Here is a 12106-nt window from a genome sequence, read left to right as displayed (position 1 = left end):
TAATTTGTTACTGTTAAATCATTTGTATGTATACTTCGTTTTCCAAGTCGCTAAACATAGTTATTGTCGTATTGTTTTTAATCAAATTCATTTAAACCATTTTAACAGATGACGAAGGATCCCTCAACGGCACCAATTGCTTATCCAGACAGCACAACCAGCAGCATCTCCAGCACAACTACTTCCGGAGTCGGGTTGGAGCTTGCTTCAGTTCAACGTCAACCGTCGAGTAGCGCACAGTTAGTAACAACGCCGATAGTCAATAATAACGGTGTCGAATGTAGAGGAGAAGGAGGTGGTAGCGATTCTCCACTATCAATACGCAGTTCAACTGCTTCAACCTCCTAGCAGAGGATATTTTCCTGTTCCATCTCTTCGACCGCCTCTTCTCCTATACTCAGCAATTTAATAATGAACTACAATCGTTCGGTGACGGCAGATAACGACAATAATTCGGTATGCACAAAATTAACCGACAATGTCATTGCATCCTTTTCTCCAGTTAAGGATGTTTATCCGATAAGTTCGGTCAACCAATCCAATTATTCTTCAACATCGTCGCTGGTATCAAACAATTCTACAACAAAACAAAAATCATCTACGGTAACAATAATCGGAAGGAAATTAGATGCAGTTACACTGTTGTCGGATGCATCCCACAAGCAAGTGACAGATGCTCCTATAGAAAACATTGCATGTAATATTCCTGTGCAGCGATCGGCATCGTTTAACTCCGCATGCACGGTGCCATTGAGCATAAGTAAAACAATACAGGTGAAAAACTCGGCTTCGTTTAGCAATTGCTCCATTCTTGCAAAAGTGGCAAAAAAAAGCTCTGTCTTGGCAACTTTGACCACGAATCCGGTACTTAAAATTACTTCCAACTCGGTGACGAATATTCTAAAGCAGCAAATGACAAACGTATCCTCTGGTTCTGCAAATAGCATGACCAATACGTACAAGAGCAATATCACTGAAACTCTTGCAAATGCTGGCAATAATAACCGAATACTACCTATGACAAATAAATCGGCTAGTGGTGGTAGCCTTTCCTCATCTACTGGTCAGCTTCCTTCGTCTTCTTTGACTTCTCTTTCATCAGGCGCGTCTTCTGTTATGAATGGCCCAGCAGGTGGTCATCCATTATCACTTAATCAATCCATTAGTACGACAGCTCTTTCGCTGGCACAATTAAAAAATAATAGTACTTGTGATTATTACGTATGAATAAGTCAACGGAATATCCGGAATATACATATGCTTGAATGAAAACATAGTTTTGCAACAGCTAATGTATGTCGCAATAATACATAAGTCAGTGTGATTCTATCAGTATGCAACATAAACAAATTTAAATGAAACAACCCTCTACATTCGAGCTATGGTTAAATTTTTGATAGAATGTTATAAAATTGATTCAATGACTAGTGATAATCGCAAATGAATAACATTTCAAGTAGCAAGTTGCAGAAACACACAAAGCGGCATTGTCACAATGTATAATCAACGACATTTGTAGTATGACGAATTTAAAGAACGTTATTTTCACTTATTAGACTGGTACCACTGTGCTGTATGCCGGTAATTGAAACCATTATGGACCAAATTTATTGTGGACAGTCGTGAAATAGATCGACAAAAATATTTTGGAAATGTAGAGTAAACAATAAAACATCGAAGCCGCAAAGTTAGTAACGGTCGTTTCTTGAACGCTCCAATTCTGCATGATACATATTATAACACAGGGTAAAATGAAGAGGTTTCTGGTTTACACTATAATATTAAATTTATATAACAGCATACCATTTGGAGCGATAAAAATTGTGGCATGTAACATTTTACGAAAATATTCCAAGCAGTGGTTTATCAAAACACGACCAGAATATAATTGAAATAAAATATGTTACACGCTAATGAAAGCCAAAGACAATAATCAGCTCTTGCAATCGACACATTGCATATATATAGGACATATCTTCAAGGGTCTGTATTGTCTACTAATGCGTTATATCAATGGTAATGGTTCAACCGTTACAACATGACCAATTTCAATTTTTATACCATTTATTGATACAAATCTTTCAATATCGCTGGGTAGACCTAACAGCTAACACTATATTCTGAAAGTCAAGAACGTTAGATCGTCGAAATTTATTTTGCGTAAACATTTTTTGTTTACAATATTCTGTTCAATATATCCAAGTATCCCAATAGCATTGGAGCAAAGCAAACAACCAAATGATAACGTTGTTACCATTTTTGAATTCATATCCTTATACAAAGCAAATCACAATCATAATCGTTTATCTAGAAAATAAAGAGTAACGTACCATGTGACGGTAGACGCTGTTGGTATTCATACAGAAGCTTCTTTTGGTACGAAGCATATTATACTTTCGTTTTTATATCATAGTTTTTTGCAAACACATAGCAAAGCAGGAGTATAACTAACCTTTGAATACATGGAAAAATACCATTCATTGAAAATAATATAGAAACATGTTTATATTCGACTATTAGGAAATTGGCATGTTAATGTTAATTAACGTAAATCTTAGAACGTTCTTTACTGCAACAAAACGTATACATTAAAATATATTCATAATAGAACCAAGGACATTACTAACAACTGACGAAACCTGTCTATAGAATTATCAAGGAACATTTGCAAATTATGAACAAATTCAAACAATTAGTTGAATGGTACCGGTGAGATATAGAATGATTCTAAAATAATCCCGTTGCACATGGACACGAAATGCCAAGTCACTTTAGAACGATAGTAAACAAAATAAGTAAACAGCATAAAATAGTCGAACCAGAACCTGTAAATTCTGGAGTTATGATTCGATTCCCATCGAGACCTTAACCTCGTACAAAAGACTCCTGTTAAAGACCTGCGTAAGACCAGACCTGTATGAGTCATTTGAGCCAAGGTGCAGAAACATAAAATAATAAACATCAAGAAACATAAAATAAATAGGTGTTCGTCCTTAGGAAAGGTAGGAAAGCAGAAACATGAACCACCTAAATCAGTTAAAAAATTGATCAGTAACGTGAAAAACGATTTATAAGCGCCTAGCAAATTCAATCATTCAACCAAGTAGCAAATTGGCTTTGATGATATGAATGCTCATGCAAAAATGACATGAAATGTTAATAAAATGAAATATTGGATAATTTTTTTGTGGAAATTTTTTGTCCTGTTTGATAAATATATGTACGAAACAATTAAGATAATAACCCCTTTTTAATGGTGTTTATAGTGTGAATTAGATTTTGGTGTACATATTGATGGTGTTCAGTTTGTGTTGAAAACTTAAAATATTAAAACAATTCAACATACCGAATTGCTTTGAATTACGGATACTTGAAATATGTTTGGCATGTAATATTTTCTAACTGGTTCAAATTTAATCGATCATACCTCTGTTTAACTCACTTTACAGAAGCAGACGTTCTAATTTTGAGGATAAAAAAATATGATTACAATAATTTTACTCCAAAAATTTGAAAACATCTTGAATCTGCAACGTTGTTTTGATTGATATTCCGGACAGTTTCGAGCTCATATTTCAAATTACGGGCGTTGTTTGTTATGAAATTCTTTTATTCGGATCCTACGTTATGTTTCTTAATTCTTCTTTGACCTTACTCTGTCCGCATCCGTGAGCCAACAACCACGTCTGTCAAAAGGCCTGCCATCCTAATGTCATAAACGTCTGTCATCACCTAATTCACAAAACCAAAACCTGTTGTGTACGAAGAATTACTACGCGAACGATCCCATCTGAACCAGGATTATCTTCGTAGGTTCTGGCTAGCGGCCACTCGCAGGGAGCAACGATATCCTCCCTCGAGATCACCATTTGGCCGACAGCCAAAGGCTGAGGAATTAGAATCCGTTGATTTTTGTTGTGTAGCTCACACAAATACTCGGTCACCCATCTCTTCCAGTGCCGCTGCACTATCTGTTGAAGTAGTTGAAATTGGCGCATGTGGCTCTCAGGGACATCTACAACATTGTTATCAGGCAGCGTCATCAAAGCCGTCCCGATGAGAAAGTGCCCCAGTGTTAGGGCATCTACCTCAGTAGGATCCTCATATAAGGGAGTTAAAGAGTGGCAGTTCATTTCTGCCTCGAATTGCACCAGCACTGTCGCCATCTCCCCAAACGATAGACGTTACTGACGAAAAAGCTTTCGCAAGGTACGTTTAGCCGACTTGACTGCTGCCTCCCATGACCCCCGAAATTAGGCGAAGGCAGGAGTATTAAGTGCCATTCTACCTTTGTTAATAGCACATTCTGCCAGTACGGCTTCCTTATGATTCGGATCATTGAGAAGACGATGCAACTCCAAGCCTCTACGCGACATAAAACGATTTTTTTTAATTTTTATAAAGTTACATTTACAAACAGAGAAAAAGGAAATCAAAGCTGTTTTAATACTCAACTAAACTTTAAATTTATCGCTTTTTCTTTAATTTTCTTATATCGTTATTTATTTTGTGTTGTATTCTTTTAAAGTATTTTTTTATAAAGAAAAGAAAAGCTCTCTTTTCTTCTTCTCTGAAAAGAAAGCAGCTCGCATCCACATGCTACAGTATGAAAGCCGTGGATAACTACAGACGACTGAGGAAACAGCAAACCCTGCTCTACCAGGCTCTACCAGGATGCTCGGTCCCTGGCTGCAGCCTCGCATCCATGCAGACACCCGACCTCCGTCAGGTCTCACTTCACCCGGTCCAGTCATCGAGTTCGCTGTGCTCCCCTGCGCCTTATGCCGAACGGGGGATCGCTGTCTAACATCTTTTTGGTGGGACACGAGTCCGTCATCCCAATGACATGCCCCAGCCATCGTATCCTACCAGCCTTCGCCACCGTTAGGATGCTCAGTTCGCCGTACAGCTCAGCAAGCTCGTGGTTCATCGTTCTCCTCCCAAATCTAATGCTCAAACACACCACCAAAGATGGTCCGGAGGATGCGTCGCTCAAACACGCCCAGAGCGTTTGCATCCTCCGCTCGGATGGTCCAGGACTCGTGTCCATAGAGGACCACTGGGCGAATCAATGTGCGATATATCTCACATTTCGTGCGGGCTTGAAGTCTTCTGGATCTCACCAGTCGGTGAAGCCCATAGTATACCCGATTCCCCTGCACAATGCGTCTACGGATTTCGCTGCTGATGTCGTTGTCCGAAGTAACGACCGGCCCGAGATAGCAAAACTCCTTTACTACCTCGAGACTGTCGCCGTCAACTAATGCACTGCTTCCCAGATGGTCTCAGTGACCGGCAAGCAGGTACTTCGTCTTCGTCGCATTGATTCTCAATCCAATTCATGCTGCTTCGCGTTTGAGTCGGGGGTACGCCTCACACACCTTCGTTGTTGTCCTGCCGATGATGTCGATGTCATCCGCGAAGCAAAGAAATTGGAGAGACCGGTAGAGGATCGTGTCACGGATATCGTTGTCTAGCCCTGCGCTTCGAATGGCACCTTCCAAGGCAATGTCGAAGAGCAGACAGGAGATTCCGTCACCTTGCCTCAGACCCCTGTGAGATTCGAACGATTCCGACGTCAAGTATTCTCACCTTGCACTGCATCGTTCATGGTGGCCTCTAACAGCCGGATCAAATTCCTAGGGAAGTGGTACCGCTGCATGATGCTCCATAGCTCCTTCCGGTCTATGGTGTCGTAGGCCGCCTTGAAGTCGATGAACAAGTAGTGCGTTGGGATCTGGCACTTTCGGCACTTCTGAAGGATCTGCCGTAGAGTGAAAATTTGGTCGGTGGTGGATTTGCCTCCAACAAACCCAGCTTGGTGGCTGCCGACAAAATTTGTAGCAAGGGGTCTGTAGAGCAGGATCTGGGACAGGATCTTGTAGGCGGCATTTAAGACTGTGATGGCTCGGAAATTCAAGCAATCCGGCCTATTGCCCTTTTTGTAGATTGGGGGAATAACAGCCAGCTTTTACTCCTCCGGTAGATCCTCCTGCTCCCAGACTTTCACGATCAGCTGATGCATTTCAACGGTAGGCCTCTCCGGCCCCATTTTGAAGAGCTCGGCCGCCAGTCCATCGCTGCCGGCAGACTTATTGCTCTTAAACTGCTTGATGGCGCTGGCAATCTCATCTAGAGATGGCGGGGGCACCTCGTCGTCTGCGCCGATGCTGTCGCTGTTGTTGCACTTCCACCTTTCGATCACCTCCCGCTCGTCCGTCAGGAGATTTCCTTCCGCATCCCGGGACATTGCGATTTTAGGAGCAAACCCGCTCCGTGCCTCCTTCAATCTCCTGTAGAACAAGCGGGTGTCCCCCGACTGAGAAAGCTGCTCCAGCAGCTGTTCGTCTGACTCTTCAAAACGCTGCTTGGCCTGGTAGAGCAGGGTTTGCTGTTTCCTCAGTCGTCTGTAGTTCTCCACGGCTTTCATACTGTAGCATGTGGATGCGAGCTGCTTTCTTTTCAGATAGTACTCGTCTGCACTCTTCGTCGAACCATTTTTTTTCTCTATACGTGGCAAGCGGCCGATCTTGTCTTCGGTTGTAGTGTTGATGGCTCGTTCTTCCATTCGCCAGTGGTCTGCGAGGGGCATTGTGGCGATATTGCTGTCGGCCAGTAGCGCTTCCCCGAGCGCTGTCGCGTACCGCTCCGCTACATCAGCACACTTCAACCGGTCCAGGTTGAGCCTTGGGGTGGGTTGGTTGTTAACCATGGAGAGTTTCTGGCGCAGCTATACCATGATCAGGACATGGTCCCAGTCAACGTTTGCGCCTCTATACGTTTTAATGTCGATAATATCCGAGAAGTGCTGTTTGTCAATCATAACATGGGACTTTGAACCACCTTTAGGGTGTCTCCAGGTGTAGCTAAGGCTATTGATTATACTTTGTAAGTAGACTGATTTTAACAATGTGTGTGATTTTTATTTGATGTTGTTGTCTTTCTGTCAGGAAGGGTCATAATAGAACCATAATGCATGAACGAAAACGTCATTACGTCAAAAAGATGAAGGTCTTTTTACTGCTCTTACTGTGCACACGGTTACAATAGGAAACCATTGGAAAACGTTATCTTATTCTAAAAGTTTAAAAGAAATGATCAATTTTTCAACAATTAATGGACATTTTCAGGTTTTTTGTTTCGGGATATTTGTCTATTTTTATTATTCCATCGCATTCGTGATTTCACCGGGTACGCTGCTGTGCATTGAGGATGGAATATTATTAATTAATGTACATTATGACCCAACTGGTTGGAAGGCGATCGCGTTCGACGACTATACGGTTGGGTTGTTTGACAGACGGTGGATGTGATGAATAAAAAAAGGAATCCGGAAATATAAAGGAAATCCTCATAACGAGTTTTATGTTTAATGTTGGATTCAGCGCATTGTGACAATTCAAAGGAAAGCAACGCGTTATGCTGTAAAGCTCCTCCAATGGAGACATCGTGACGTACATCCCATTAAAGCCAGTCGATGTCTACTGTTAGGTATAGAGCCACTCTCAACAATCATTTCTCCCAACATACTCAGTGCTGTAAATGTCTTTGCTCCGTCTAGAACTCTCAGGCAAAAACAAAAAATACGCGCATCTTACTACTTCGGGTCAGTCAGATCTGATGGACATGACCCATCACCCCAGTCGCCTTCAGTCAAGTTTACAATATGTATGAACTTAGTATGTCTTAATCTGCGTTCCCTGAGCGTTTGCGTGTTCGTTAAATTAAACTTAACGTAACGCCCCGTAGCTTGTAAGCGCCTGGTTCATTGTGACTTTCTCTATGTCAGATAAACAAGATCAATAAATACTAAACACTAATCCGTTCCAATGACTCACTCGTTATGCGTAAAGCACTTTTTGATACAATTTGTATGAAAAGTGAAATAATTGGTTCCAGGTCAAGAAAAGTTTCAGAAAGGATTTTGTGAATTTTTCAAAAAGCGATTTTTCTATACAAACGCATGCTTTTAAATAGCACTGTTAGCTAACTATCGAGCATTCAACTAAAAATCGTTCAACTATTGAATTTATTGATGCATTGATCAATTCTTAGAAACGAAATTCTCGCCTTCACGAGTGAGTAGATCAAGAATGCATGCAAGAACACACTCATCAATACACCTCACACGTGTGACACACGCTTGATGGCGTAGATGTACATGTCTTGCACCCATTGCATCCATTTTCATGGCAAAAAACGATGGAAAAACTACTTAATTTTAAGATCCGGCATGACCATTCCCTCGATGACTAAAAAAGCTTCCACCAGCATCCGCCAGATGCGCTAGTGAAAATCGAAATTACACTAGCGAGTTCGGACAGTGTCCCCCGGCCGTTATAATTTTGATAACATATATTTGGAAGATTTTTAAGGGCTTTCCTGAACAGCAAAACAAAAGATAGGAAGAGAATACATTTCACAAAACGTGCGCAAAAGCATAGACCTAAGGCGCAGTTGTTGTGGCCCATATTGCCCCAGTGTTTTGACGTATCACAGTTTGTTTACATATGCCCATTTTACCCCAGGGCTATGCCCATTTTGCCCAAAATAGCTTCTTGTAAAACGTCAGCATTTATTTACCACTTTTTTCTTGTTTTTTTTTTTAAATATTTTCATTGTAGCAATTTTATTCTAAAGATTGATGGTGGAGGCATACAATAATGCAAGAATAATTGTGTTTTGTGACATATTCAATGCCCATTTTGCCCCGCTTTCCCCTACACTTTGTTTCTTCCTCTTTTCGATTTAAGACGTTTTACGGACGTCACACAGGGCGTAAACTAAAAAAGTGTATCTTTGATTAGTATGGGAGAGCGTAAACTTCCTTTCAAAAGATTGTAGGGTTGTATGGATGAAATTCAGTTTACGCCAAAGTTTACTCTTCGTGTGACGTCCTTATCAAATTGCACTGGATAAGTCCACCTGATCAAGGTGTTATAAATGACAAGGTGAAGTTGTTCAGAGCAAAAAGGCCTTTCTCGACTTGACATATCTCTTCCATGGGCTCCGGTATAAAAATCGGGGAGGGCTGGTGCGGGGTAATGAAATGTGTATGCAGAGAGTGACAGTTGTCCCCCACAATGTCGCCCAGCAAAAGCGATAAAAATCAACCTTCTAAATACATTATCCTTGCACCTGATATATCAACTCACTTTGGTCAACATAAACAAACATCTATTTCGATGCACGTCGTGATGCGTCTGTCAAAATGATTTAAACATATCGGGAGGAAATTGATATTTAAACGTTAAAATGTTTCGGGCGCAGTTTTGTGCGTAACTGAACAGATCCCATAGAAATCTTCATCCATCATGGCTACCAAAATCGGAGTTAAGGACTCACCTGTAGTTTATCTAGGCACCTTGGTGCCATCTTTGATTTTGGTAGCCATGATGGATGGAGATTTCTATGGAGATTGGCAGATTGGGTGTTATTGTTTCTAAGAACTTTGTATGAGATGTTGGCTGGTATTATTGAATCCGTTCGTAGCGGCAGCGTACGTCCCGACACTCATTTTCCTAACGTATTAGATGGTAGCTACAGTTATTTACCGCGGCGTTGTAGGACCGGGCTCAAGAAATGTGTTGCCATCCCTAGAATTTCATGTGAGCGTCGTACGTTACCGCTACGAACGGATTCAATAATACCAGCCGTTGGGTATCTTCGGAAATGCGGACGGAAATCAAGATTTATCATAGTACACTGAACGGACCAACCTGTAGTAATTGATGGACCTTACTTGGCACGTTTTTGAAATGAAAATTGAAATGACAATTTTCTTAATAGGCCTTGCCTTGCGTTTTTGTGTTTTTTTTTCAAGATCCGGGTTTCCGGGACTGTATAATTATTTTATTAAAATCCGTTCGCGTACTTTGATGGTTTTATATAATGTTATATTTCAGACTGTGCTTCAGTTAGAATGAAATTAACATATATCATAAACTGCCAATAGCTCAACCAAATCAATATGTAGTGCAGTGTTTATTCTTAGTTTGGTGCAAATCGAAATCGTTAAATAAAAATAGAAGATCTATATGAAAAATGCCATTTCAAGGTGAACAGCCAATACCTGCGTCCATAGAAGCGCTAGGATATCGATGGATAAAGCGAATAAGTGAAGGGGCATTTTCCAAGGTATGGTATCTCGATTACACCAAAGTACTTCAATATAACATACAATTGTATGCTTTTAGGTACATCTTATTGAATATCATAACCGAGCAAACAATTGTTTCGAAACGTTGGCTTGTAAACTGATTGATACAAAGAAGTGTAGTGAAAAGTTTCGAAAACGATTTCTCCCAAGGGAATTAACGGTACTGCTCCATATTCGTCACCCATACATCATCCGCATAAATGCGATTATCAAGTGTCGCAACAAAATTTGCATCTTCATGCGCTACGCCGAAATGGGTGACATGTTATCTTTCGTGATTGAGCACGGACCACTCAGAGAGACCCAGACACGCATCTGGTGTCGACAACTTGCTTTGGCTGTTCAATATCTACACGAATCAGGCATTGCCCACAGGGATCTAAAATGCGAAAACATTCTGTTGTCAGCAAATTTGAACGTAAAACTGAGTGATTTTGGATTTGCTCGGTATGTTACAGAAAAAAACCGACAACCGCAATTAAGTACAACGTTTTGCGGTTCGTTCGACTATTCAGCGCCTGAGTTGCTGAAAGGAAAGCCGTACAACCCGAAAGCATCAGATCTATGGGCATTAGGAGTTGTATTGTACATGCTGCTTAACAAATCCGTACCGTTCAAGGGCAAAACTCGGCAAGTGTACGAACAACAAATGGCCCGTGCTTGGAAGTTCCGATCGCGTGTAAATGACACATTGTCGCCGGAAGTAAAAACACTGGTGCGAAGTTTACTCGAACCCAATCCTTTGATTCGATGGACTGTCGAGGAAGTGCTGGTTTGTGATTGGTTGATTCAAGATCGTCGTTTGAGATCGTTGAACGCTGAAGAGTTTTCCGCCCTAGCAGAAGCAAGAATTTTTGCAAGGTCTTCCGCTGATATTGAAAGTGTTAAAGAAAAACTTCGTTTGATAGAGCACGCCGACCAATCAGTCACAGTGATAAAATCAACTGGATCAAATTTAGACACTCGAAATCATTCTGATTCGTTATTGTCTATGCAAACTTCAGTGCAAACTAATACATCAGGCTCCAGAATAAAGGGTAGTAAATGAATGTTGAATGGATTCACGTAGACAATTGTTTACACAATATGCAATCCTCAGAAACCAATATCAATATGTAAGGGCTCAGAAATCAATTATAGCAAAATAACAATCCTATTGTTGCTATGCCCGTAATGTGAAATCTTTTACAGGGTTTACCTAGCCAATCCGGCATCGTCAAAGCCATCTTCAATGACAGTGCCTAATTGAGGGTTTACGTTTGCCCGAAAAAGTGTTTACGGCGACCGATAACGCTTTGACGACGCCCGATTGGCTAGGTAAACCCTGTAATGCGCGGCTACTATGTGCAGCGAAATGAACTATTTGACAGGAGTAATATCTGACAGCTACAGCTAAGGATTGGGGGAGATACAGCATCACTAGCGGAAATTCACTTCAAAGGAATATCTTCTTTAGTAGAACATTCCCTAATTGTAAGTTATTTAATGGATAAATCGCGATTTCTTAAGGCCGGGCTACATTGATCGTACTCGCAAGTGTAATTTCGATATTCACTAGCGCATCTGGCGGCGACTGGTGGAAGCCTTTTTTGGTCATCGAGGTGCTCTTGCCGGATCTCAAATTTAAGTAGTTTTTCCATCGTTTTTTGATTTTCACTAGCGCATCTGGCGGCGGCTGAACGAAGCATTTTGCCAAACAATGTGGAGCCGCTCCAGAATATATGTTATTTTTCTATGTTTTTACTTTAACTGGACTGAAAAAGCTTTCTAAAAGATAGACAAACATATTGTGCAAGTATTTCAGCCGTTTTCGCATAAAAAACGGTGTAAAAACTAATTAATTTTGAGATCCAACACGACCATTCCCCCGACGACCAAAAAAAGCTTCCACCAGCCGCCGCCAGATGCGCTAGTGAATATCAAAATTACACCACGGAGTACGATCAA

General features: G+C 41.0%; 2 protein-coding genes across 39 annotated transcripts in view; both read left to right on the top strand.

The window, feature by feature from the left end:
• LOC1272699 (liprin-beta-1) overlaps window positions 1-3194 on the top strand; it is a 61113-nt gene extending 57919 nt beyond the window's left edge. For all 38 annotated transcript variants that reach the window (XM_061662862.1, XM_061662854.1, XM_061662844.1 and 35 more), the window contains one exon: window positions 109-3194. In XM_061662862.1, coding sequence (XP_061518846.1) covers window positions 109-348 — 240 coding nt within the window. In that variant the 3' untranslated portion in view covers window positions 349-3194. The remainder of the gene's footprint in view (window positions 1-108) is intronic.
• Window positions 3195-9720: 6526 nt separating this feature from the next.
• LOC4577667 (testis-specific serine/threonine-protein kinase 3) lies at window positions 9721-11223 on the top strand. Its single transcript, XM_001230820.3, has 2 exons — window positions 9721-10137; window positions 10197-11223. Exons 1-2 carry the CDS (start codon window positions 10045-10047, stop codon window positions 11205-11207), a joined length of 1104 nt encoding a protein of 367 aa, XP_001230821.3. The 5' UTR covers window positions 9721-10044; the 3' UTR covers window positions 11208-11223.
• Window positions 11224-12106: the final 883 nt, after the last annotated feature.

This window comes from Anopheles gambiae, chromosome 3, assembly GCF_943734735.2.
Source record: "Anopheles gambiae chromosome 3, idAnoGambNW_F1_1, whole genome shotgun sequence".
In the NCBI taxonomy this organism is placed as follows: Eukaryota; Metazoa; Arthropoda; class Insecta; order Diptera; family Culicidae; genus Anopheles; species Anopheles gambiae.
The sequence above is the reverse complement of the archived record's forward strand: the minus strand, read 5'-3'. Positions and strand labels throughout refer to the sequence as shown.